This window comes from Lissotriton helveticus, chromosome 1_2 (assembly GCF_964261635.1).
Source record: "Lissotriton helveticus chromosome 1_2, aLisHel1.1, whole genome shotgun sequence".
NCBI classification, from domain to species: Eukaryota; Metazoa; Chordata; class Amphibia; order Caudata; family Salamandridae; genus Lissotriton; species Lissotriton helveticus.
The window spans coordinates 361219574-361243289 of NC_136058.1; the positions used below are offsets into that span (position 1 = coordinate 361219574).

Consider the following 23716-nt stretch of genomic DNA (forward strand, 5'->3'; position numbering starts at 1 on the left):
GTGTTTGGACTTTATAGGTCCCATGAGTGAATTGCCATTAAATCAACGTTACGCTATTGTTGTAATAGACTGTTATTCGAAGTGGCTTTGTGTACAGTTTGTGAGAGAGATAAACACTGATACTACCATTAGCTTCCTTAAAGGAGTGTTTTTGAATGAAGGATACCCTTCTGTTCTTATTACGGATAATGGCACACAACTGACTTCTTCAAAAATGACTCAGTTTGTACGTGAATGTGGCATCAAACATCAGAGGACGAGTTTGTACAATCCGCAAGGAAATGGCCTTTGCGAGAGAGTAAACCGTCTTGTAAAAGGGGTGATTCAAATGTTTGTTGAAGGTGGTTGTTTTTCCCATGAACGGGTACAAGAACTTGTTTGGGCCTACCGGTCAACGCCCCATAAGTATGGAGAAAAATCCCCTTTTGAGCTAATGCGAGGTCGTACGCCAGTGTCAAGATTGACTCCTGCATGGTTAAGGGGCTCTGCAAGTGAGGTGTCCTTATCCCAGGGCAGTGCTTCTTTACCTATATCTGTAGGCGATCTGGTCAAGGTAAAGCCAGGGAGATGTGCCAAGGGTCTTAGCAAGTTTAGAGGTCCCTTTAGAGTCAAAAGGGTTTTTCCACATTTTGTTGTCTTGGCCAATGGGGAAAGTTGGAATTATAGGAGAGTTGCACTATACCAAAGAAAGAATGACTGTTTTGATGGCGTAATACCTGGTAGTACTGAGGGATGCAATGGGTACTTGTTAACTTCTGATGGTAGCGCCTCTTTCGCTTCTCAACCAATTGTACGGGGGGAGGTGGGTAGTGGTGATGCTTCCACTTCCTTGAGTGCACAAGATAATTATTCAGTTGAAACTGCCTCTACTACAACTATTCCCACTACTTCTTCTTCTTCCTCATCAGAAGCTAGTTTGAGGTGTACTCGTTCTCGTCGTCCACCTACTTACTTGAATGATTATGTACATTGATTGTGTTTGATCTTTTGTATGATGTTGCTTCTTTCCTTGTTAAGGGGGGAAGATATGTTGTACAGTGCTTAGCTCATCTACTGAGCTAACACTCTAGATCTCTGTAATGTTCTTTGTTCTGGAATTCTCCGTTGCCCTGTTGGCAGTTGGAGCTCTGGCCAGGGGAGGATTGGGCTTACCTGTTCTGTGCTGCAATAAAGCTGTTCCTGCAACATCCAGTCTGTGGAGTTATACATCAAATCTACAACACATGCATGAGCTATGAATAAATAAATTACTCCCAAAGCCTTTGGTTCTCCTTTTATGAACTTCTGCAGGAAGCATGGTGTTTGGCTCGTCAATGACCCCTGTTGGACTGGACGGGAACTAGCAGTGGGGATGTACTGAGTCACCACAAACACTCCATTGCCTGATGGTACAGCCATCTTGTTAAGGATCCTATTAAAGGAAGAAAAAAACACATTAGTGAAAAACATATTTAAATATATTGGGCCTTATTTATGAAGGACTTGCGCCGCCGGTGGGTCACTTTGAAAATGGGAAAAAGTGACGCACCGGCGGCGCAAGGCCTTCATAAATAAGGCCCATTGTTTCTCACAACCTAGGTGATAGGATAGCAACAATGGATAGGTGCTTAAAGACCAAAATGCACAATTCTATGTACGCACACAGAACTGCCAAGTTTCCAGTGTGCTGTGTATGGCACTTGAATGTAGTGTAGTAACTAACCCTGGGCATAATACTACGCTAACGGAACATGCAAAGCATGTAGCATAGCAGCTAAAGCAATAACATCCTCAGATACTTTGAAATAACAATTTTACATGCTTACAAGCATATAACCAATTCTCAAGAAGAACATTTTACAGTGAAAACATTAGGCAATGAGAGAGCTAATGATTTGGGGTCCCCCCTAACCTAGGGGGAGGACCAAGCAGATGCCTTGAACAGAAAGAGCATACATAAAAAGCACATTTTGTTGAACTTCAGTGGTGGTCCCATCCTCTTAGGACCACCCCAAGCACAGTTATTGGCAAAAAAACAATCCCAACGTAAGGCCCTGCAAAGCATTATGGGAAATTAGCAGTGGGCAGTGAATATTATAGTATCAAATATCAAAATAATTGTACAAAAAGATGCAGTTCACCTAGTCGTTACTAGATGTCCCTCACTAATCAAATGCAAAGCACTGAAATTATTCTTACATCAAGCTGCAGTTCCACTAGTCGTTACTAGATGTCCCTCACAAGTCAAATGCATTGAAACCCTTTCATCAAGCATTTGCATTTGACTCGTGAGGGACATCTAGTAACCACCAGTTGAACTGCAGCTCTTTGTAGAATTATTTTTATATTGGATACTATATAATATTCACTGTCCACTGCTAATCTCATCCCATAATTCTTTGCAGGGCCTTGGGTTGGGAATGTTGTTTTGCCAATAACTGTGCTCGGGGTGGTCCTAAGAGGATGGGACCACCACCAAATCATTCAATAAGATGTGCTTTTTTGTTTTCAAGGCATCTGTTTGTTACTCCCCCTAGGTTAGGGAGAATCCCAATATCATCACCTCTCTCACTGCTTGCTAATTTTTCAGTTTCAATTTTGTGAAAGTACTATATGCACTTTAGCATATAAAGATAGAGATACTTATTTTATCATAGCTGGCACTGTGCAGGATGCTATTTGCAATTATTTTACAGTGCAGACAAGTACACAGTGTCATGACCTACAGAGCCTACATGTACTACGTGAAGTTCAAAGTATATTATGTGAAGCTACGTGTAGTGCTGCTACGCAAACTACGCCCAGGCTTAGTAGTAACATGTGCAATTTCCCAGACTTAGGTGTGAAACATCGAGTGACACTTTTTTGCAAATGTAATGAATGACCCAAGCAGTGAAATGTCAGCCACTAGTGAAAGGATTTTCTCCAAAGCACAGGTCTTGCCTTATCAGCAGCAGTAATTATTCTAGTGTGTACCCTAATGATAACATTTCCCCATAAGGGTACCTGACACAATAGCCCACACAGGCCCTAATTTACGAGGCCCTAGTGTCACTTTTGAGCTGCCAGAGCGTCACTTTTTTGATGTGCTGCTAGTGCAATGTACCACAGAATATTTACAAGGCCACACAAAGCCACTTTGCGTGGCTTTCCATGGCCTTGTAAATATGTACCCCTTTCATGCAAAAAACTGCGTGAAAGGGGCGTTCCATGCTTATGCCCGTGGGTATGCCTGTGAGTGTTCCAATGCAACACCCGTGGAATCTGAAGCATTCTCAGATTTACTAGGAATCGTAAACTTGGAAATGCGTCAGGGATGGCGTTAACGAGTGGCAATGAGGAGAAATATCCTTATTTCTCCTAGTTTTTTCCTCTTTCTATGTGTGTGCATTCTGAGAGCACATTTAGAAGGAGGAAATTGCTACCATTGATTGTTTTGTGCAGAAAGATGTCCCTTCTTTTACAAAATCAATCATCCAAGCAACACAGGAACCCTTGCAACATGGCTCAAGGGTGCCCGCGTTGGCGCTAGGTGCTTTTTTAGTTCTGGTGCAGGAGTCAGTATAGGAATGCATCATATTCTTGTAATTATGGTACATTCCTGCACTTTTAGAATGACGCAGCATGGCACTGCATATTTGCTTGCGGCACCGCGCTGCGCCATTCCAGTGTTAATGAGGCCCACAGTGCCTATCCAAAATTCCCCTAGATCCTCCATTACTTTGGTGTCACTGATTTTGGAAAATTTAAAAGTAACTTGAAATGCTTGTCAGTCAGCAGTTGATAGTGTATTTCTCGTTGCTCCCTTTCATGCAGCTAATAAATCAGAATGTATTTTTAATTAACAGTATTTAGCATCCCAAAAAATGTTGGCTGGAATGCTTGAATTAATCTCAGCCACTGTTAATTACCCGGGCCGCTTTCCAGTCTATAGCTCTTTTGCCCACCCTGCCACCTCAGATTAGACCTAGGTATATGCACAATAACCGTGGACCTGCTCAACTGAAACCAAGCTACACCCAACTGAAGAGCTGCAATCAAGGGGAAACCGGTCTTGGGTTGCATGTTTTGGGTTCACCGAAGACTTGGTTTAGCAGTTTGGGCTGCACTGTTCCTAGTTGAGGAGTTACAACACTGATTTGCAAATGGCTGGGAGCAAACTGAGGTGTCATGGTGTGCGCAATAATAATGAACTGGGATATGAGTAATTAACAATGCTTACTAAAGTGATAAACAATTGGTTACTGAATTGATTTTAGAGATATTGCATGAGTACCCCATCCTGCACTTGTGTTGGGGTGCTTGTTGCACTTAAGAGCTGCCTATGGCCATGCATTGTCATATAAACTTAGGGCCCGATTCACAGAACTAACTTAAGACAAAATCCTAAACTTTCTACCATTTTGCTATTCACAGAAGGCACTTACAGCCTGATTCATCAACGGGCCGTTTTGCGAGCCCCTAATAGCGATTCATAGCGAATCGCTATTGAGGACTCGCAAAACGGTATTCATGTAGGAATTGCTAAATAAATAGCGATTCCTACACGTTCCTTATTTGCGAGTAACAATTTGCTACTCGCAAATAAGGAATAACTCCCCATTCATTCCTATGGGCCAAAAGGCCCATAGGAATGAATGGGGAGTATCCCTTATTTGCGAGTAGTAATTTGCTACTCGCAAATAAGATAGCGATTTTAAGGGTGCCAGGGGTGTCCAAAGGACACCCTGTAGCACCCCTTAAATGCACATTTGAACAGGTGTTGCGCACACACATGTCCAAAGGACATGTGTGTGTGCAACATGCAACTTAGAAAAATACTTTTAAAAGCATTTTTCTAAGTTTTTGCTATTTACCGAGAGGTCTGACCTCTCGGTAAATAGCGGCCCGAAATTGCGAATTAGCAATTTAAAATTGGTTGATGAATTGCATATAAGGAATCTCTAATAGAGATTCCTTAAATGCAATTCCTCGCACAATAGCGAATTCTGTAATAGCGATTATTGCATTTGGGATGATGAATCCCAAATGCAATAATTGCGCTCGCAAAGGGCCAGATTCTCAGAATCTGGCCCTTTGCGAGCCGATTTTCGTTTCATGAATCAGGCTGAAACTCATTTTGGTATTCACAGAAGGCACTTACTCATTTAGGTATTCACAGAAGTTAGTAGTCCTAACTTTAGGACTCCTATATGTGTTCTGTGAATACCGAAAGTCTTAAAGTTAGGATTTTTCTCAATTTAGTAGTAGTAAAGTTAGGACTCCTAACTTTTGGACCCCTAAATGCCTTCTGTGAATACCGAAAGTCTTAAAATTTGGATTTTTCTCAACTTTACTACTACTAACCTGAGAAAAATCCTAATTTTAAGACTTTCGGTATTCACAGAAGGCATTTACTAGTCCTAAAGTTAGGAGTCCTAACTTTACTACTACTAAATTGAGAAAAATCCTAATTTTAAGACTTTCGGATGAGGTAGACGGGGATTTTATCCTTCCCGAGACGCTGTGGAGCTCTTCCTTTATCGGAAAAGATCTCGAGAATATTTGGTATTCTTTCTTTAGGCTTCTGTGGGATACAGTGAAGCCTGCGTGGTTGCATAGGAACCATCTTTTTACGCTACATAGGGCGTACTACTCTCCACTACGGCTATGGAAGTTCTCAACTGATTCCATGGTGGCTTGCCCTAAGTGTGGGTTGCTTGCAGCCTCTGACTTACACATGTTCTTTGAATGCCCAGTGCTGTCATCTTACTGGGATTCTATCAGCTCTCTGTTAACAACATCCTTGGGCTTCGAAATCCCAATCGACGCACTGCTCGTAATCTTCGGACCATCATTGGAAATCCAAGGCCCTGTCAAAAAACTCCTCTTCTATTGTATCCTATTGGCCAGGAGAGAAACCTGCAGGAAATGGAAGGAACCACTACCTCCCACTGTGTTATATTGGCGCATATCAATTTTACAAACATCTAAAACCGACCTAGTAAGAGCTGGCAACCCCGACAAACGTGGCTTCTGGCACCTTTTAAACTGGTCTAGGTGACTCATCTCTCGACTGTGTTTTTTTTGGGGGTTTTTTTCCCCCCTGTCCGATGATTAACGCTGCTTGATCTGCTCTCCTCCATTGATCTACCCAAGGCTGTGGTCCCCCCTATCCTTTATGGGTATTGCATAGCAGCAACATTGCTCCTCCAGGGTTATCATCTTGCGGCGCATTTTTGAGAGAGAATGAACAACGCTGAGTGTCAAAACCATGTCAGTCGGGCGACGGCACTACCAGTTTACCTGTGACAGTGTAGTTCATACCCCTCTCCTAGTGCACCTAGGTAATTTACTAAGGGCAAAAAGAGGACACAAAAAATAAAAAAAGACTTTCGGTATTCACAGAAGGCATTTAGGAGTCCTAAAGTTAGGAGTCCTAACTTTACTACTACTAAATTGAGAAACATCATAACTTTAAGACTTTCGGTATTCACAGAACACATTTAGGAGTCCTAAAGTTAGGACTATTAACTTCTGTGAATACCGAAATGAGTAAGTGCCTTCTGTGAATACCAAAATGAGTAAGTGTCTTCTGTGAATACGAAAATGGTAGTAAGTTTAGGATTTTGTCTTAAGTTAGTTCTGTGAATCGGGCCCCTAGTTTGCCAGATGATCTTTATGCTGACTGCTGATGTACCACCTGTTTCTAAATGATCACATCTGTTTACAAGCTGGCAATGAGAGTAGATGATCTTAGGGGTTGATATGCTAAACCAGAAGAAACCTGTTGCAGTTCTACCCTGTTTGAAATGGAGGTCTCTAGTTGGCAGCAGCTTGAACCCTGTCCAAGTGAAGACCCTTATTCTAGTCAGAGAATGGGATTTACACACCCAAGATAACCCCTGCTCAACCCCTTTGTAGCTTTGCATGAGCAGTCAGGCATATCTCAGATGCAATGTATTTGTACATACACACACAGCAACACCCTGGAAACACTACAAAAGGACACCACACCAGTTTAAATAAAGAACCAACATTTATCTGAAGAAAACAAGACCAAAATGACAAAAAGTCAGCATACACAGGCAAAGGTATCACTTTTAAAAGGTTTAAAATAGTTCAGTCCACAGGAAATTATGGATGTGTAACTTTTATCACCAAGTACCTGGGATGCGTCAAAATTAAAGAGGAAAACAGGCGCAGGAGAGATGAGGCACTGAAAAAACAAAGCAATACATCTATTCCTTACTGCCACGGGAGGTGATTCTTTTATTCCTTACTGCCATGGTAGGCGAGCAAGTGGGTGCACTTGGCAGGTCAACATGGCAGTTTAAAACTGCACTCACAGACTCCGCAGTGGCAGCCCTCAGACATGTTTGCAGGGCTATTCATGCGTGTGCTTCAATCAGTGCTGCAGGCCCACTAGCTGCATTAGAGTTACACACTTTGGGCACACACAGTGCACTTTACTAGGGTCCTACCACTAAATCAAATAAGCCAATCAAGACTAACCAATCATAATCACAATTTGCACAGGGAGCGCTTGCATTTTCGCACTGATCAGCAGTGGTAAAGTGCCCAGAGTCCCAAATCCAGCAAAAACAAAACACACCACACAGTCAGAAACAGGAGGTCAGAAGTAACCATGGGCGTAGGACTACGCTATGCTTGCGTAGTTTACACAACTACGCGCTACGCAAATTGCATGTAGCACAGTGCAAAGACGCATAGCGAGCATTTTTTGCTTGCTTGCGGTCCTCAATGTCATGTTGGCGACCGCGGAGCGAGCAAAATGACATCCCAACGAGACTTTTTCTTTTTTCGCGATCAGCAACATCAAGTTGCCGATCACGAACGTGGAAAATAAACCTCTCGGTGAGACTCTCAACGCAGGGAGGTCAGGTTTCTCATTCCGAGTGGTCGCATGTGCTCACGACCACTCGCAATGAGAAACTACCAGTCCGCGTTGAGAAAACTGCTGCTCGAGTACAAATCTACTCAAGCGGCAGAAATTGACCGCTTGTACTGTGCAAGATGCCGTTTGCAATGATTGCACAGTGCGGACAAGCATCTGGCACTGTGCGAACAGCATTTTCCCTACCGGACTACGCAGTTCGCGTAGCTATGTGTAGCTTGCGTAGTGCAAAGTGCACTTCACATAGCTACGCGTAGCGCGACTACGCAAACTACGCCCAGGGTTAGTCAGAAGTAAAAAAAGACAGGGCGCCAAGGATGGCAGGTCTAACATGCCCAGTGGAGAGTAAGTCTGCAGCTGGCAGGAGGGGAAAACGCCCAAATAGGAAAGGGGAAAGATGCAAACCGGCTAAGAACCTAACTGTTGCAAACCAGAAGTCGACTACTCAGCTAAGCTGTCAGATGTCTTTCAGAGATACCAGTGAAGCCTCACCTCAACTAGTGCAGTGCGTGGTCCGATTTTTCAGCTTCTAACCGTCCACCACATTTCTACATTAGAGAGACATTATGCCAGCATTTGCACATAAGACACATTCTTGCCCGTAAAATGCTTTGGTCGGCCTTTCAAATCTGTTTCAGTATGTAAGTTAAATTTGATAGATTTGTCTGCAGTCATATCCAAACCATAAATAAATAGAACTGGTTGTTCCCTATTGGAGCAGGATAGAGTCACATTTGCATACTGCTGATCTCTATCTGGAGTGGCATATACTTCCCTGTTTATGTCTGTCTTGAAGATATGTTAGTAGTAAATAGTCTGGAGTTGATATAAGTGCAGGTTAGGAGGGATCTCACTCCCTTAAATGCAGGCACCAGAGTAATGATTACTGTGAATGCAGAACTCATGTTGTTTTGGGAAAACCATGCCAATTATTTTGTTTTTCAAATACAACCACTCAAAATGCAGTATGTTTTTGACAATGGAAAAAAGTAGTGGTCCTGCCTTACAAGGAGTGTTCTCAGAATCATTGTTTGATTTCCATACCTGGAACCACCATGTGCCAGTCTAGCAATGGTTGAGTCACGGAGCAAATGTTATTGTTATGGTTGGGCAATCAGGTGACAGATTTCCACTAGAAGTAGTAGCAGAAGATCCACTGGTGGAAATAATGTGGTTCGTCCACCTCTAATTGGTGCAGGAAATCATGCGTTTGGCGGGCTGGAGGATCTGCAACTTTATGGTGGTTCTCCTGCTCTGCAAATCTTTATGACCAGCTCTTTCATCACACAGTCACATCTTTATCTCATACTTGCATTGTAAGCAATCCTTTTTGTTACTTCGTTTGCGGTGAAGTTGTCAAGACTCATTCAAGTTTGACCTTAAAATGGTGCTTAATTAATTTTTGTTATTACACATTTGTGTTGTTTTATCCTTAATAGGTTGGACCGTCCAAATCACCTTGTCTGTCATGTCCTTACCATCCGGGTCACACCAGTCAAACAACACCCTCAGTCCAACTCCATTGGCAACATCAATACTGATCTAGCAAACTAGGGTTCAGTACATGATAGTAATTAAATAGTTAAGTAGTAGTTAAGTGAGCATTATGCAGGATGTTGCAACTCACTACTAAGCACAATCTGAGTGACTACACACCTTCCTCCAGCAGTTCATGCACAACTTAAGTCACATTGAGAACCTTTCTAAAAGACAACGTATAAAACAGTTCACATGTGGAAGGTGTTGTTAGAGCCCTCCTCAGTATTAGGACAAAATATCAAGTTTTTAATATTGTTAAACAGAAATATCAGGAAAAAATATTTTGATACAAAAATATTGTGATGCAGAAATATCATTGTGAATAATATTTCTTTCAGGTAAGCAAGATATTAATCATAATTGTGAGGCTGGTAATATGGTTTTCAATAATATAGTTGTAAAGAATATGTTTTTCTAGTTATTTTAGTGTGTTTTAGTTCATATATTAATTGTATGCGTTATTGTTTGAATAATTGTTATTAATGTTTTTAAACATAGTTTGTAATTTTAAGTGATTCAGAATGTTTTATTTAATTCCTAATAATGATTTATAGTGTTGCAGCAGGTTGTTGGGTTTATAGGGATCTAGGGAGGGAAGGTAATTAAGTTATACCTAAATAGTAATTAATTCATTAATTAATATTTTCTAAATAAGTATGTGATTGCTGTTCATTAAGTATAGTACGTACTGATTTAATTATTTATATTTTAATTCTTATTAATGTATAGTTACATATTTAATTGATTAATAATGATGTAAATTGTGTAATAATTATACGTATATTCGTTATATTTAAGGTACGGGCTGCTGGGTTTGTAGGGTAGTTGGGTGGGAAGTTAGTTAAGTGATGATTAAACAACCATTATTTTTAAATTGCTATATAATTATTAGATTGATTTTAAGAATATTGTAGATTGGTTAAAGGTTCATTTTTTGTACTCTCTCTCTCTCTCTCTCTCTCTCTCTCTCTCTCTCTATATATATATATATCTCTATGGTCTTAAATCTCTGGATGCTACTGTTGGCTGCCCTTTTAATATCCTGTTCCTTTGTAGCAACAGTAGCCAACAGTAGCATCCAGAGATTTAAGACCAGAGGCTACAAAGAGGGAGTACTCACACAGGCTATGAAGAAAGTTTGCGACCTGGATAGGAGTGAACTACTCAAAAAAGAAAAAACTGTAAATGTTGACAACATCAAGTCTGGTGGGGGCACTTTTAGAATGATTACCACTTTTTCACGCAATGCTTCTGAATTAAAACGCATTATGCGTAAGCATTGGAATATCTTGCTTACCGATAACATCATTAAGCAAGACTTACCGCCCTACCCTCTAGTAACTTTTAGGAAGGCACGAGCACTTAAGGATTATTTAGTGCATAGTCACCATGAGAGTACCACATCAAGATCCAAGTCCGAACCTTTGAAAGGTTTTTACCCTTGCGGGAAATGCAAGGCCTGCAAAGGTAGTAGGCGTGTAACACAGTATAATGTACCCGGGGTCAAACAACCTAAAAAAATAGGGAAATTCCTCACATGCTCCACACCTTACGTTGTGTACTGTCTAACATGTCCTTGTGGCAGAAGGTATGTTGGCAGCACAACGAATCCTGTTAAATTAAGGATTTTGGAGCATCAAAGGGCAATACAAAACGCAGACGTAAACTACCCTGTAGCCAGACATTTTGATAAGGAACACAAACGCAACAGGGATCTGTTGACGTACTTTTGTCTGGACTCCGTCCCTGCCCATGTAAGAGGAGGCGATAGGCTACATAAACTTAGGCGACTGGAGTCGCGTTATATAATTGACCTACAAAGTAAGATGCCAGCAGGATTAAATGTACATGAGTACTTGGCAGTCCATTTGATCTAATGTATTTCAAACAGGGCTTGTATAGTTGTAAATATTGCTTATTTTGTCTGTAACTGCTTCTATTCGCTTTTCTTTGCTAACAATGTATTGCCTTATGTAAATGCTTATCATCACGTTATCTAATTTGCATTAGAACTTACCTAGGCCCATCCAGGGCGTGATTTCGTGGTATGTGAGTGGGGAGAGCAATGAGCATCAAATGTACATAGCCCATTTGCGGGCATTATGCTAATGGCCATTAGTGAGTGATCAAATTTTGATTCTTGGTGCGCATTGCTATTAATTTATTTATGTATGCATAGTTGTATACTGCTTGATTCATAGAGCAGAGAGCAACATTGAATATACTTTACCCATTCAAAGATGGCGACCATGTTTTCCTCGGATGGTCCTATCTTTGTGTCATGTAGAATTACCACGTGATGATTTTAAAAGCATTGAGATTTTGCGGTGCTTAGTTGTTTTGAACACTGACGAAGGCCGAGTGCCGAAAGCGCGTTGTGAACGAATAAAAACCTAACTGTGTATTTACCCCTGAGTGCTGCTACCTGATTCCCGGAATTGACGGGGAGGGATTGTTGAGCCGATATTATGGTCGGGTGCACCCCCGGCGAGCAGGCACCAGCCTAGGAGTGCGACAGGCAGGTGTAAGTGGAGCGTCTATATATATATATATATATATATATATATATATATATATTGTTACACAAAACGCCCTTGCGCTCAGGCGGGCACTCCCAGTGCCCCTACATTATTTTCCTCGAGGTGACACTCATTCTCACAGCCTGTGATGATTGCCATGTCCGACGCGTTTCGAGGACTCCGCCTCTTAATCATGGACCGCTTGCAGCAACAAGGAAAGGCTCACCTGCGATTGTAGTTCGTTTTTATTGATAACCAATTCCCACAATGGGCGTGGCTAGCATTGTTGGCCACATGTGCATGCTGGTACTTGCAGTTACATTCAGGTAAGTATTAGTGTTCAACCTGTAGTAGGCTTCCATGTTCCTGTATATTAAAAGCAATTTAGTAACCTTTAGTAGGTAGGCTGCTCGTTCTGTATGTCTTGATTAGCCAATGGGACAATGTTCCTTTAGAGCGGAGTTCGTCTCCTTCCCAGACTTTCACCTTGGAAATGGTGCTCGAGCCTGTTACCGCGGCTCGGGCAGCCGCGTTAAATTTTGTTACACAAAACGCCCTTGCGCTCAGGCGGGCACTCCCAGTGCCCCTACATTATTTTCCTCGAGGCGACACTCATTCTCACAGCCTGTGATGATTGCCATGTCCGACGCGTTTCGAGGACTCCGCCTCTTAATCATGGACCGCTTGCAGCAACAAGGAAAGGCTCACCTGCGATTGTAGTTCGTTTTTATTGATAACCAATTCCCACAATGGGCGTGGCTAGCATTGTTGGCCACATGTGCATGCTGGTACTTGCAGTTACTTTCAGGTAAGTATCAGTGTTCAACCTGTAGTAGGCTTCCATGTTCCTGTATATTAAAAGCAGTTTAGTAACCTTTAGTAGGTAGGCTGCTCGTTCTGTGTGTCTTGATTAGCCAATGGGACAATGTTCCTTTAGAGCGGAGTTCGTCTCCTCCCCAGACTTTCACCTTGGAAATGGTTCTCGAGCCTGTTACGGCGGCTCGGGCAGCCGCGTTAAATTTTGTTACACAAAACGCCCTTCCGCTCAGGCGGGCACTCCCAGTGCCCCTACATTATTTTCCTCGAGGCGACACTCATTCTCACAGCCTGTGATGATTGCCATGTCCGACGCCTTTCGAGGACTCCGCCTCTTAAACATGGAGCGCTTGCAGCAACAAGGAAAGGCTCACCTGCGATTGTAGTTCGTTTTTATTGATAACCAATTCCCACAATGGGCGTGGCTAGCATTGTTGGCCACATGTGCATGCTGGTACTTGCAGTTACATTCAGGTAAGTATCAGTGTTCAACCTGTAGTAGGCTTCCATGTTCCTGTATATTAAAAGCAATTTAGTAACCTTTAGTAGGTAGGCTGCTCGTTCTGTGTGTCTTGATTAGCCAATGGGACAATGTTCCTTTAGAGCGGAGTTTGTCTCCTCCCCAGACTTTCACCTTGGAAATGGTGCTCGAGCCTGTTACCGCGGCTCGGGCAGCCGCGTTAAATTTTGTTACACAAAACGCCCTTGCGCTCAGGCGGGCACTCCCAGTGCCCCTACATTATTTTCCTCGAGGCGACACTCATTCTCACAGCCTGTGATGATTGCCATGTCTGACGCGTTTCGAGGACTCCGCCTCTTAATCATGGACCGCTTGCAGCAACAAGGAAAGGCTCACCTGCGATTGTAGTTCGTTTTTATTGATAACCAATTCCCACAATGGGCGTGGCTAGCATTGTTGGCCACATGTGCATGCTGATACTTGCAGTTACATTCAGGTAAGTATCAGTGTTCAACCTGTAGTAGGCTTCCATGTTCCTGTATATTAAAAGCAATTTAGTAACCTTTAGTAGGTAGGCTGCTCGTTCTGTGTGTCTTGATTAGCCAATGGGACAATGTTCCTTTAGAGCGGAGTTCGTCTCCTCCCCAGACTTTCACCTTGGAAATGGTGCTCGAGCCTGTTACCGCGGCTCGGGCAGCCGCGTTAAATTTTGTTACACAAAACGCCCTTGCGCTCAGGCGGGCACTCCCAGTGCCCCTACATTATTTTCCTCGAGGCGACACTCATTCTCACAGCCTGTGATGATTGCCATGTCCGACGCGTTTCGAGGACTCCGCCTCTTAATCATGGACCGCTTGCAGCAACAAGGAAAGGCTCACCTGCGATTGTAGTTTGTTTTTATTGATAACCAATTCCCACAATGGGCGTGGCTAGCATTGTTGGCCACATGTGCATGCTGGTACTTGCAGTTACATTCAGGTAAGTATCAGTGTTCAACCTGTAGTAGGCTTCCATGTTCCTGTATATTAAAAGCAATTTAGTAACCTTTAGTAGGTAGGCTGCTCGTTCTGTGTGTCTTGATTAGCCAATGGGACAATGTTCCTTTAGAGCGGAGTCGTCTCCTCCCCAGACTTTCACCTTGGAAATGGTGCTCGAGCCTGTTACCGCGGCTCGGGCAGCCGCGTTAAATTTTGTTACACAAAACGCCCTTGCGCTCAGGCGGGCACTCCCAGTGCCCCTACATTATTTTTCTCGAGGCGACACTCATTCTCACAGCCTGTGATGATTGCCATGTCCGACGCGTTTCGAGGACTCCGCCTCTTAATCATGGACCGCTTGCAGCAACAAGGAAAGGCTCACCTGCGATTGTAGTTCGTTTTTATTGATAACCAATTCCCACAATGGGCGTGGCTAGCATTGTTGGCCACATGTGCATGCTGGTACTTGCAGTTACATTCAGGTAAGTATCAGTGTTCAACCTGTAGTAGGCTTCCATGTTCCTGTATATTAAAAGCAATTTAGTAACCTTTAGTAGGTAGGCTGCTCGTTCTGTGTGTCTTGATTAGCCAATGGGACAATGTTCCTTTAGAGCGGAGTTCGTCTCCTCCCCAGACTTTCACCTTGGAAATGGTGCTCGAGCCTGTTACCGCGGCTCGGGCAGCCGCGTTAAATTTTGTTACACAAAACGCCCTTGCGCTCAGGCGGGCACTCCCAGTGCCCCTACATTATTTTCCTCGAGGCGACACTCATTCTCACAGCCTGTGATGATTGCCATGTCCGACGCGTTTCGAGGACTCCGCCTCTTAATCATGGACCGCTTGCAGCAACAAGGAAAGGCTCACCTGCGATTGTAGTTCGTTTTTATTGATAACCAATTCCCACAATGGGCGTGGCTAGCATTGTTGGCCACATGTGCATGCTGGTACTTGCAGTTACATTCAGGTAAGTATCAGTGTTCAACCTGTAGTAGGCTTCCATGTTCCTGTATATTAAAAGCAATTTAGTAACCTTTAGTAGGTAGGCTGCTCGTTCTGTGTGTCTTGATTAGCCAATGGGACAATGTTCCTTTAGAGCGGAGTTCATCTCCTCCACAGACTTTCACCTTGGAAATGGTGCTCGAGCCTGTTTCCGCGGCTCGGGCAGCCGCGTTAAATTTAGTTACACAAAACGCCCTTGCGCTCAGGCAGGCACTCCCAGTGCCCCTACATTGTTTTCCTCGAGGCGACACTCATTCTCACAGCCTGTGATGATTGCCATGTCCGACGCGTTTCGAGGACTCCGCCTCTTAGTCATGGACCGCTTGCAGCATCAAGGAAAGGCTCACCTGCGTTTGTAGTTCGTTTTTATTGATAACCAATTCCCACAATGGGCGTGGCTAGCATTGTTGGCCACATGTGCATGCTGGTACTTGCAGTTACATTCAGGTAAGTATCAGTGTTCAACCTGTATTAGGCTTCCATGTTCCTGTATATTAAAAGCAATTTAGTAACCTTTAGTAGGTAGGCTGCTCGTTCTGTGTGTCTTGATTAGCCAATGGGACAATGTTCCTTTAGAGCGGAGTTCGTCTCCTCCCCAGACTTTCACCTTGGAAATGGTGCTCGAGCCTGTTACCGCGGCTCGGGCAGCCGCGTTAAATTTTGTTACACAAAACGCCCTTGCGCTCAGGCGGGCACTCCCAGTGCCCCTACATTATTTTCCTCGAGGCGACACTCATTCTCACAGCCTGTGATGATTGCCATGTCCGACGCGTTTCGAGGACTCCGCCTCTTAATCATGGACCGCTTGCAGCAACAAGGAAAGGCTCACCTGCGATTGTAGTTCGTTTTTATTGATAACCAATTCCCACAATGGGCGTGGCTAGCATTGTTTGCCACATGTGCATGCTGGTACTTGCAGTTACATTCAGGTAAGTATCAGTGTTCAACCTGTAGTAGGCTTCCATGTTCCTGTATATTAAAAGCAATTTAGTAACCTTTAGTAGGTAGGCTGCTCGTTCTGTGTGTCTTGATTAGCCAATGGGACAATGTTCCTTTAGAGCGGAGTTCGTCTCCTCCCCAGACTTTCACCTTGGAAATGGTGCTCGAGCCTGTTACCGCGGCTCGGGCAGCCGCGTTAAATTTTGTTACACAAAACGCCCTTGCGCTCAGGCGGGCACTCCCAGTGCCCCTACAATATTTTCCTCGAGGCGACACTCATTCTCACAGCCTGTGATGATTGCCATGTCCGACGCGTTTCGAGGACCCCGCCTCTTAATCATGGACCGCTTGCAGCAACAAGGAAAGGCTCACCTGCGATTGTAGTTCGTTTTTATTGATAACCAATTCCCACAATGGGCGTGGCTAGCATTGTTGGCCACATGTGCATGCTGGTACTTGCAGTTACATTCAGGTAAGTATCAGTGTTCAACCTGTAGTAGGCTTCCATGTTCCTGTATATTAAAAGCAGTTTAGTAACCTTTAGTAGGTAGGCTGCTCGTTCTGTGTGTCTTGATTAGCCAATGGGACAATGTTCCTTTAGAGCGGAGTTCGTCTCCTCTCCTGACTACTACAGGTTGAACACTGATACTTACCTGAATGTAACTGCAAGTACCAGCATGCACATGTGGCCAACAATGCAAGCCACGCCCATTGTGGGAATTGGTTATCAATAAAAATGAACTACAATCGCAGGTGAGCCTTTCCTTGTTGCTGCAAGCGGTCCATGATTAAGAGGCAGAGTCCTCGAAACGCGTCGGACATGGCAATCATCACAGGCTGTGAGAATGAGTGTCGCCTCGAGGAAAATAATGTAGGGGCACTGGGAGTGCCCGCCTGAGCGCAAGGGCGTTTTGTGTAACAAAACTTAACGCGGCTGCCCGAGCCGCGGTAACAGGCTCGAGCACCATTTCCAAGGTGAAAGTCTGGGGAGGAGACGAACTCCGCTCTAAAGGAACATTGTCCCATTGGCTAATCAAGACACACAGAACGAGCAGTGTACCTACTAAAGGTTACTAAATTGCTTTTAATATACAGGAACATGGAAGCCTACTACAGGTTGAACACTGATACTTACCTGAATGTAACTGCAAGTACCAGCATGCACATGTGGCCAACAATGCTAGCCACGCCCATTGTGGGAATTGGTTATCAATAAAAACGAACTACAATCGCAGGTGAGCCTTTCCTTGTTGCTGCAGGCGGTCCATGATTAAGAGGCGGAGTCCTCGAAACACGTCGGACGTGGCAATCATCACAGGCTGTGAGAATGAGTGTCGCCTCGAGGAAAATAATGTAGGGGCACTGGGAGTGCCCGCCTGAGCGCAAGGGCGTTTTGTGTAACAAAACTTAACGCGGCTGCCCGAGCCGCGGTAACAGGCTCGAGCACCATTTCCAAGGTGAAAGTCTGGGGAGGAGACGAACTCCGCTCTAAAGGAACATTGTCCCATTGGCTAATCAAGACACACAGAACGAGCAGTGTACCTACTAAAGGTTACTAAATTGCTTTTAATATACAGGAACATGGAAGCCTACTACAGGTTGAACACTGATACTTACCTGAATGTAACTGCAAGTACCAGCATGCACATGTGGCCAACAATGCTAGCCACGCCCATTGTGGGAATTGGTTATCAATAAAAACGAACTACAATCGCAGGTGAGCCTTTCCTTGTTGCTGCAGGCGGTCCATGATTAAGAGGCGGAGTCCTCGAAACACGTCGGACGTGGCAATCATCACAGGCTGTGAGAATGAGTGTCGCCTCGAGGAAAATAATGTAGGGGCACTGGGAGTGCCCGCCTGAGCGCAAGGGCGTTTTGTGTAACAAAACTTAACGCGGCTGCCCGAGCCGCGGTAACAGGCTCGAGCACCATTTCCAAGGTGAAAGTCTGGGGAGGAGACGAACTCCGCTCTAAAGGAACATTGTCCCATTGGCTAATCAAGACACACAGAACGAGCAGTGTACCTACTAAAGGTTACTAAATTGCTTTTAATATACAGGAACATGGAAGCCTACTACAGGTTGAACACTGATACTTACCTGAATGTAACTGCAAGTACCAGCATGCACATGTGGCCAACAATGCTAGCCACGCCCATTGTGGGAATTGGTTATCAATAAAAACGAACTACAATCGCAGGTGAGCCTTTCCTTGTTGCTGCAGGCGGTCCATGATTAAGAGGCGGAATCCTCGAAACACGTCGGACGTGGCAATCATCACAGGCTGTGAGAATGAGTGTCGCCTCGAGGAAAATAATGTAGGGGCACTGGGAGTGCCCGCCTGAGCGCAAGGGCGTTTTGTGTAACAAAACTTAACGCGGCTGCCCGAGCCGCGGTAACAGGCTCGAGCACCATTTCCAAGGTGAAAGTCTGGGGAGGAGACGAACTCCGCTCTAAAGGAACATTGTCCCATTGGCTAATCAAGACACACAGAACGAGCAGTGTACCTACTAAAGGTTACTAAATTGCTTTTAATATACAGGAACATGGAAGCCTACTACAGGTTGAACACTGATACTTACCTGAATGTAACTGCAAGTACCAGCATGCACATGTGGCCAACAATGCTAGCCACGCCCATTGTGGGAATTGGTTATCAATAAAAACGAACTACAATCGCAGGTGAGCCTTTCCTTGTTGCTGCAAGCGGTCCATGATTAAGAGGCGGAGTCCTCGAAACACGTCGGACGTGGCAATCATCACAGGCTGTGAGAATGAGTGTCGCCTCGAGGAAAATAATGTAGGGGCACTGGGAGTGCCCGCCTGAGCGCAAGGGCGTTTTGTGTAACAAAATTTAACGCGGCTGCCCGAGCCGCGGTAACAGGCTCGAGCACCATTTCCAAGGTGAAAGTCTGGGGAGGAGACGAACTCCGCTCTAAAGGAACATTGTCCCATTGGCTAATCAAGACACACAGAACGAGCAGCCTACCTACTAAAGGTTACTAAATTGCTTTTAATATACAGGAACATGGAAGCCTACTACAGGTTGAACACTGATACTTACCTGAATGTAACTGCAAGTACCAGCATGCACATGTGGCCAACAATGCTAGCCACGCCCATTGTGGGAATTGGTTATCAATAAAAACGAACTACAATCGCAGGTGAGCCTTTCCTTGTTGCTGCAAGCGCTCCATGATTAAGAGGCGGAGTCCTCGAAACGCGTCGGACATGGCAATCATCAAAGGCTGTGAGAATGAGTGTCGCCTCGAGGAAAATAATGTAGGGGCAATGGGAGTGCCCGCCTGAGCGCAAGGGCGTTTTGTGTAACAAAATTTAACGCGGCTGCCCGAGCCGCGGTAACAGGCTCGAGCACCATTTCCAAGGTGAAAGTCTGGGGAGGAAACGAACTCCGCTCTAAAGGAACATTGTCCCATTGGCTAATCAAGACACACAGAACGAGCAGCCTACCTACTAATGGTTACTAAACTGCTTTTAATATACAGGAACATGGAAGCCTACTACAGGTTGAACACTGATACTTACCTGAATGTAACTGCAAGTACCAGCATGCACATGTGGCCAACAATGCTAGCCACGCCCATTGTGGGAATTGGTTATCAATAAAAACGAACTACAATCGCAGGTGAGCCTTTCCTTGTTGCTGCAAGCGGTCCATGATTAAGAGGCGGAGTCCTCGAAACGCGTCAGACATGGCAATCATCACAGGCTGTGAGAATGAGTGTCGCCTCGAGGAAAATAATGTAGGGGCACTGGGAGTGCCTGCCTGAGCGCAAGGGCATTTTGTGTAACAAAATGTAACGCGGCTGCCCGAGCCGCGGTAACAGGCTCGAGCACCATTTCCAAGGTGAAAGTCTGGGGAGGAGACGAACTCCGCTCTAAAGGAACATTGTCCCATTGGCTAATCAAGACACACAGAACGAGCAGCCTACCAACTAAAGGTTACTAAATTACTTTTAATATACAGGAACATGGAAGCCTACTACAGGTTGAACACTGATACTTACCTGAATGTAACTGCAAGTACCAGCATGCACATGTGGCCAACAATGCTAGCCACGCCCATTGTGGGAATTGGTTATCAATAAAAACAAACTACAATCGCAGGTGAGCCTTTCCTTGTTGCTGCAAGCGGTCCATGATTAAGAGGCGGAATCCTCGAAACGCGTCGGACATGGCAATCATCACAGGCTGTGAGAATGAGTGTCGCCTCGAGGAAAATAATGTAGGGGCACTGGGAGTGCCCGCCTGAGCGCAAGGGCGTTTTGTGTAACATATATATATATATATATATATATATATATATATATATATATATATATATATATATATATATATATATATATATATATATATATATATATATATATATCAAGCTCACTGGGGTAACCACAAATTGAGAGGCACGCAAGCATAAACCAGCCTTTCCCCATTAAAAGCTTTATTCGGGACACGCAGCTTTGCATCTTAGTCCGCGCTGCCACAGCATTCCGTGAGCCTCTGAGGAAGTGATTTCATCACGAAACCCGTCAGGCGGAATGCTGTGGCAGCGCGGACTAAGATGCAAAGCAGCGTGTCCCGAATAAAGCTTTTAATGGGGAAATGCTGGTTTGTGCTTGCGTGCCTCTCAATTTGTGGTTACCCCAGTGAGCTTGATGTTAAAAGCCGCAGACCAGCCGCCGAGAGAGCACCACTCCTTGTAAAGGGAAGGAGGCCGAGGGGCTACATCTTAGGAGCTCTGTCCGGAGCACTTACCCTGGAATTGCACGCTGCTGAACATCTTGGTGCCCATCCAGGGTTTTCGATTGTGCCACGGCAGGAGCAACGATTCAGGACTGTAAAGGTGGACTACATCTCCCAGAAATGCGGAAATAGGCGTATAAGGGATTAAATGGGTGTGGCCAGTACTGCTCCGTGAGCCTCTGAGGAAGTGATTTCATCACGAAACGCGTCAGGCGGAATGCTGTGGCAGCGCGGACTAAGATGCAAAGCAGCGTGTCCCGAATAAAGCTTTTAATGGGGAAAGGCTGGTTTGTGCTTGCGTGCCTCTCAATTTGTGGTTACCCCAGTGAGCTTGATGTTAAAAGCGGCAGACCAGCCGCCGAGAGAGCACCACTCTTTGTAAAGTTAAGGAGGCCGAGGGGCTACATCTTAGGAGCTCTGTCCGGAGCACTTACCCTGGAATTGCACGCTGCTGAACATCTTGGTGCCCATCCAGGGTTTTCGATTGTGCCACGGCAGGAGCAACGATTCAGGACTGTAAAGGTGGACTACATCTCCCAGAAATGCGGAAATAGGCGTATAAGGGATTAAATGGGTGTGGCCAGTACTGCTCCGTGAGCCTCTGAGGAAGTGATTTCATCACGAAACGCGTCAGGCGGAATGCTGTGGCAGCGCGGACTAAGATGCAAAGCAGCGTGTCCCGAATAAAGCTTTTAATGGGGAAAGGCTGGTTTGTGCTTGCGTGCCTCTCAATTTGTGGTTACCCCAGTGAGCTTGATATATATATATATATATATATATATATATTCACTGAAAAAACCATAGGTTTCAGGTCGTATATAGTTAGGTATTAGCATTTAAAAAACCTTAGAAATTCACTGAAAAAACCATAGGTTTCAGGTCATATATAGTTTGGAATTAGCATTTAAAAAACTGTGCAAATTCACTCAAAAAACATAGGTTTCAGGTCATATATAGTTTGGTATTAGTATTTAAAAAAACATTGAAATTGCTCCTATATAGTTAGTTGGACTAACTATATTTCACGCACCCGCAATCCACTGCTGAAGATGTCACATATTACATCATTCATGACATGGTCAGTGACATCACTGATGACATCTCAAATGACATCACTGATGACATCTCAATTGACATCACTGATGACATCATTCATGCGATAATACGATGCACCTCCTCACACTCTAATCTAACCTTTGATCCACCCAGTCTTAAATACAAACTACCATTCTTGAAACCATTGACACACCAATACCAGTTACTACATACGCACTCACTGGTTCTTAGGTCTACATACACATCCACTCATTCACCCATACAATCACTCATACATACAGTCACTCATCAATACAATACTATCATATGCACTCATACACCTATAGAGACACTCACACACTTTCACTCATCCATGGACTTTCTCACACACCTAGTCAGTCATGCAAAGAATCAATCACACTCCCATTTCCTCATCTATACAGTTATACACACAACACCTTACTTATTCAAACATTGGCAAAAATTGCCGAAAAAGCGATGAATCAACAACTGTCGGCCTTCATTGAGGAACACCATCTACTCGATGAAACCCAATTTGGCTTTCGCCGTTTCCACGGTATGGAGACGGCTCTGATCAAAGCCGCGGACGACATCCGATCCATCCGAGATGTTGGTGGAACAGCAGTATTGATACTGCTAGATTTGTCAGCTGCTTTCGACACGGTCGATCATTCGATTCTGATCGACCGTGTCGGAAATATGGGTATCCAACTTACTGCTAAGAAATTACTAGCATCTTTTCTGTCTGACAGGACTCAGGCTGTCACACTGGGCCTTTTTCAATCCTCCGATCTGTCGCTGCCATGTGGGGTACCTCAAGGCTCATCCCTAAATCTGACACTTTTCAATATCTATGTGTCGGACCTTGCCAACATCATTCGAGCTCATGGGATGAGCCTTAACTCCTACGCGGACAACACGCAGTTGGTCTTGGCCATTAAAAATGACGGCCACAAAATAGCCGAAGACTTCAAAAAGGGCATGTTGGCAATTGGGGACTGGATGGCCTCCAATTGCCTAAAACTTAATTCCGACAAGACGGAAGTGGTCATCTTTGGACAACTGACTCCGGAGTGGTCCTCTGTCTGCTGGCCCACGTCTCTTGGACCTCCCCCTAAACCTGTCAGCAAAGTGAGGAACTTGAGAGTGATCTTCGACGACCGCCTCAATTTTCTCCCCCACGCCAATCAAATTGCCTCCTCCGCCTTTCACAAACTTAGGCTTATAAAGAAGATCCTTCCTTTTCTCCTCGAAACAGCTGGTAAAACCTTGGTAACAGCTCTGGTACTGTCCACTCTGGATTACTGTAATGCTCTGTTCATAAATGCTCTAGTTAGGGTCATTAATAAAATGCAAGTCATCCAGAACTCGGCAGCCAGGCGTCTGTGCAGAATTCCGAAACACCAATCTGTTACAGGAATCATCAGACACCTACATTGGTTACCCATTAGAAATAGGATCAAGTTCAAAACCCTCTGTATTGTGTATAAGGCTCTGCACAATCAAGGACCTGCTTTTCTCACACAAAATCTGATTCCTTACTGTCCGCCCAGATTGTTACGTTCATCCACCTTAAATGACCTAACGGTTCCCCGTACCAAAATGGTTTCTTGGGGTGACAGAAGGTTCTTGATATCAGCCCCAAAACTGTGGAACACTTTGCCTCATGCAATAAAAATAAGCCCTTCACTCTGGTCTTTCCGCAAACAGTTAAAAAGTTGGCTGTTTAACCAGTAATCTCGGATCCTCTTCATGGAGTAAATACTTGCAGA

The 23716-nt window shown here is 44.5% G+C and overlaps 1 protein-coding gene across 1 annotated transcript in view; it reads right to left on the reverse strand.

Moving 5' to 3' along the window:
* The window catches only part of LOC144807923 (membrane-spanning 4-domains subfamily A member 4A-like), a 216115-nt gene that overhangs the window by 92720 nt on the left and 99679 nt on the right, over positions 1 to 23716 (reverse strand). Inside the window, exon 2 of the mRNA XM_078673520.1 lies at positions 1252 to 1411. Within this exon, the coding sequence (XP_078529646.1) occupies positions 1252 to 1398 (147 nt within the window). The 5' untranslated portion in view covers positions 1399 to 1411. The remainder of the gene's footprint in view (positions 1 to 1251; positions 1412 to 23716) is intronic.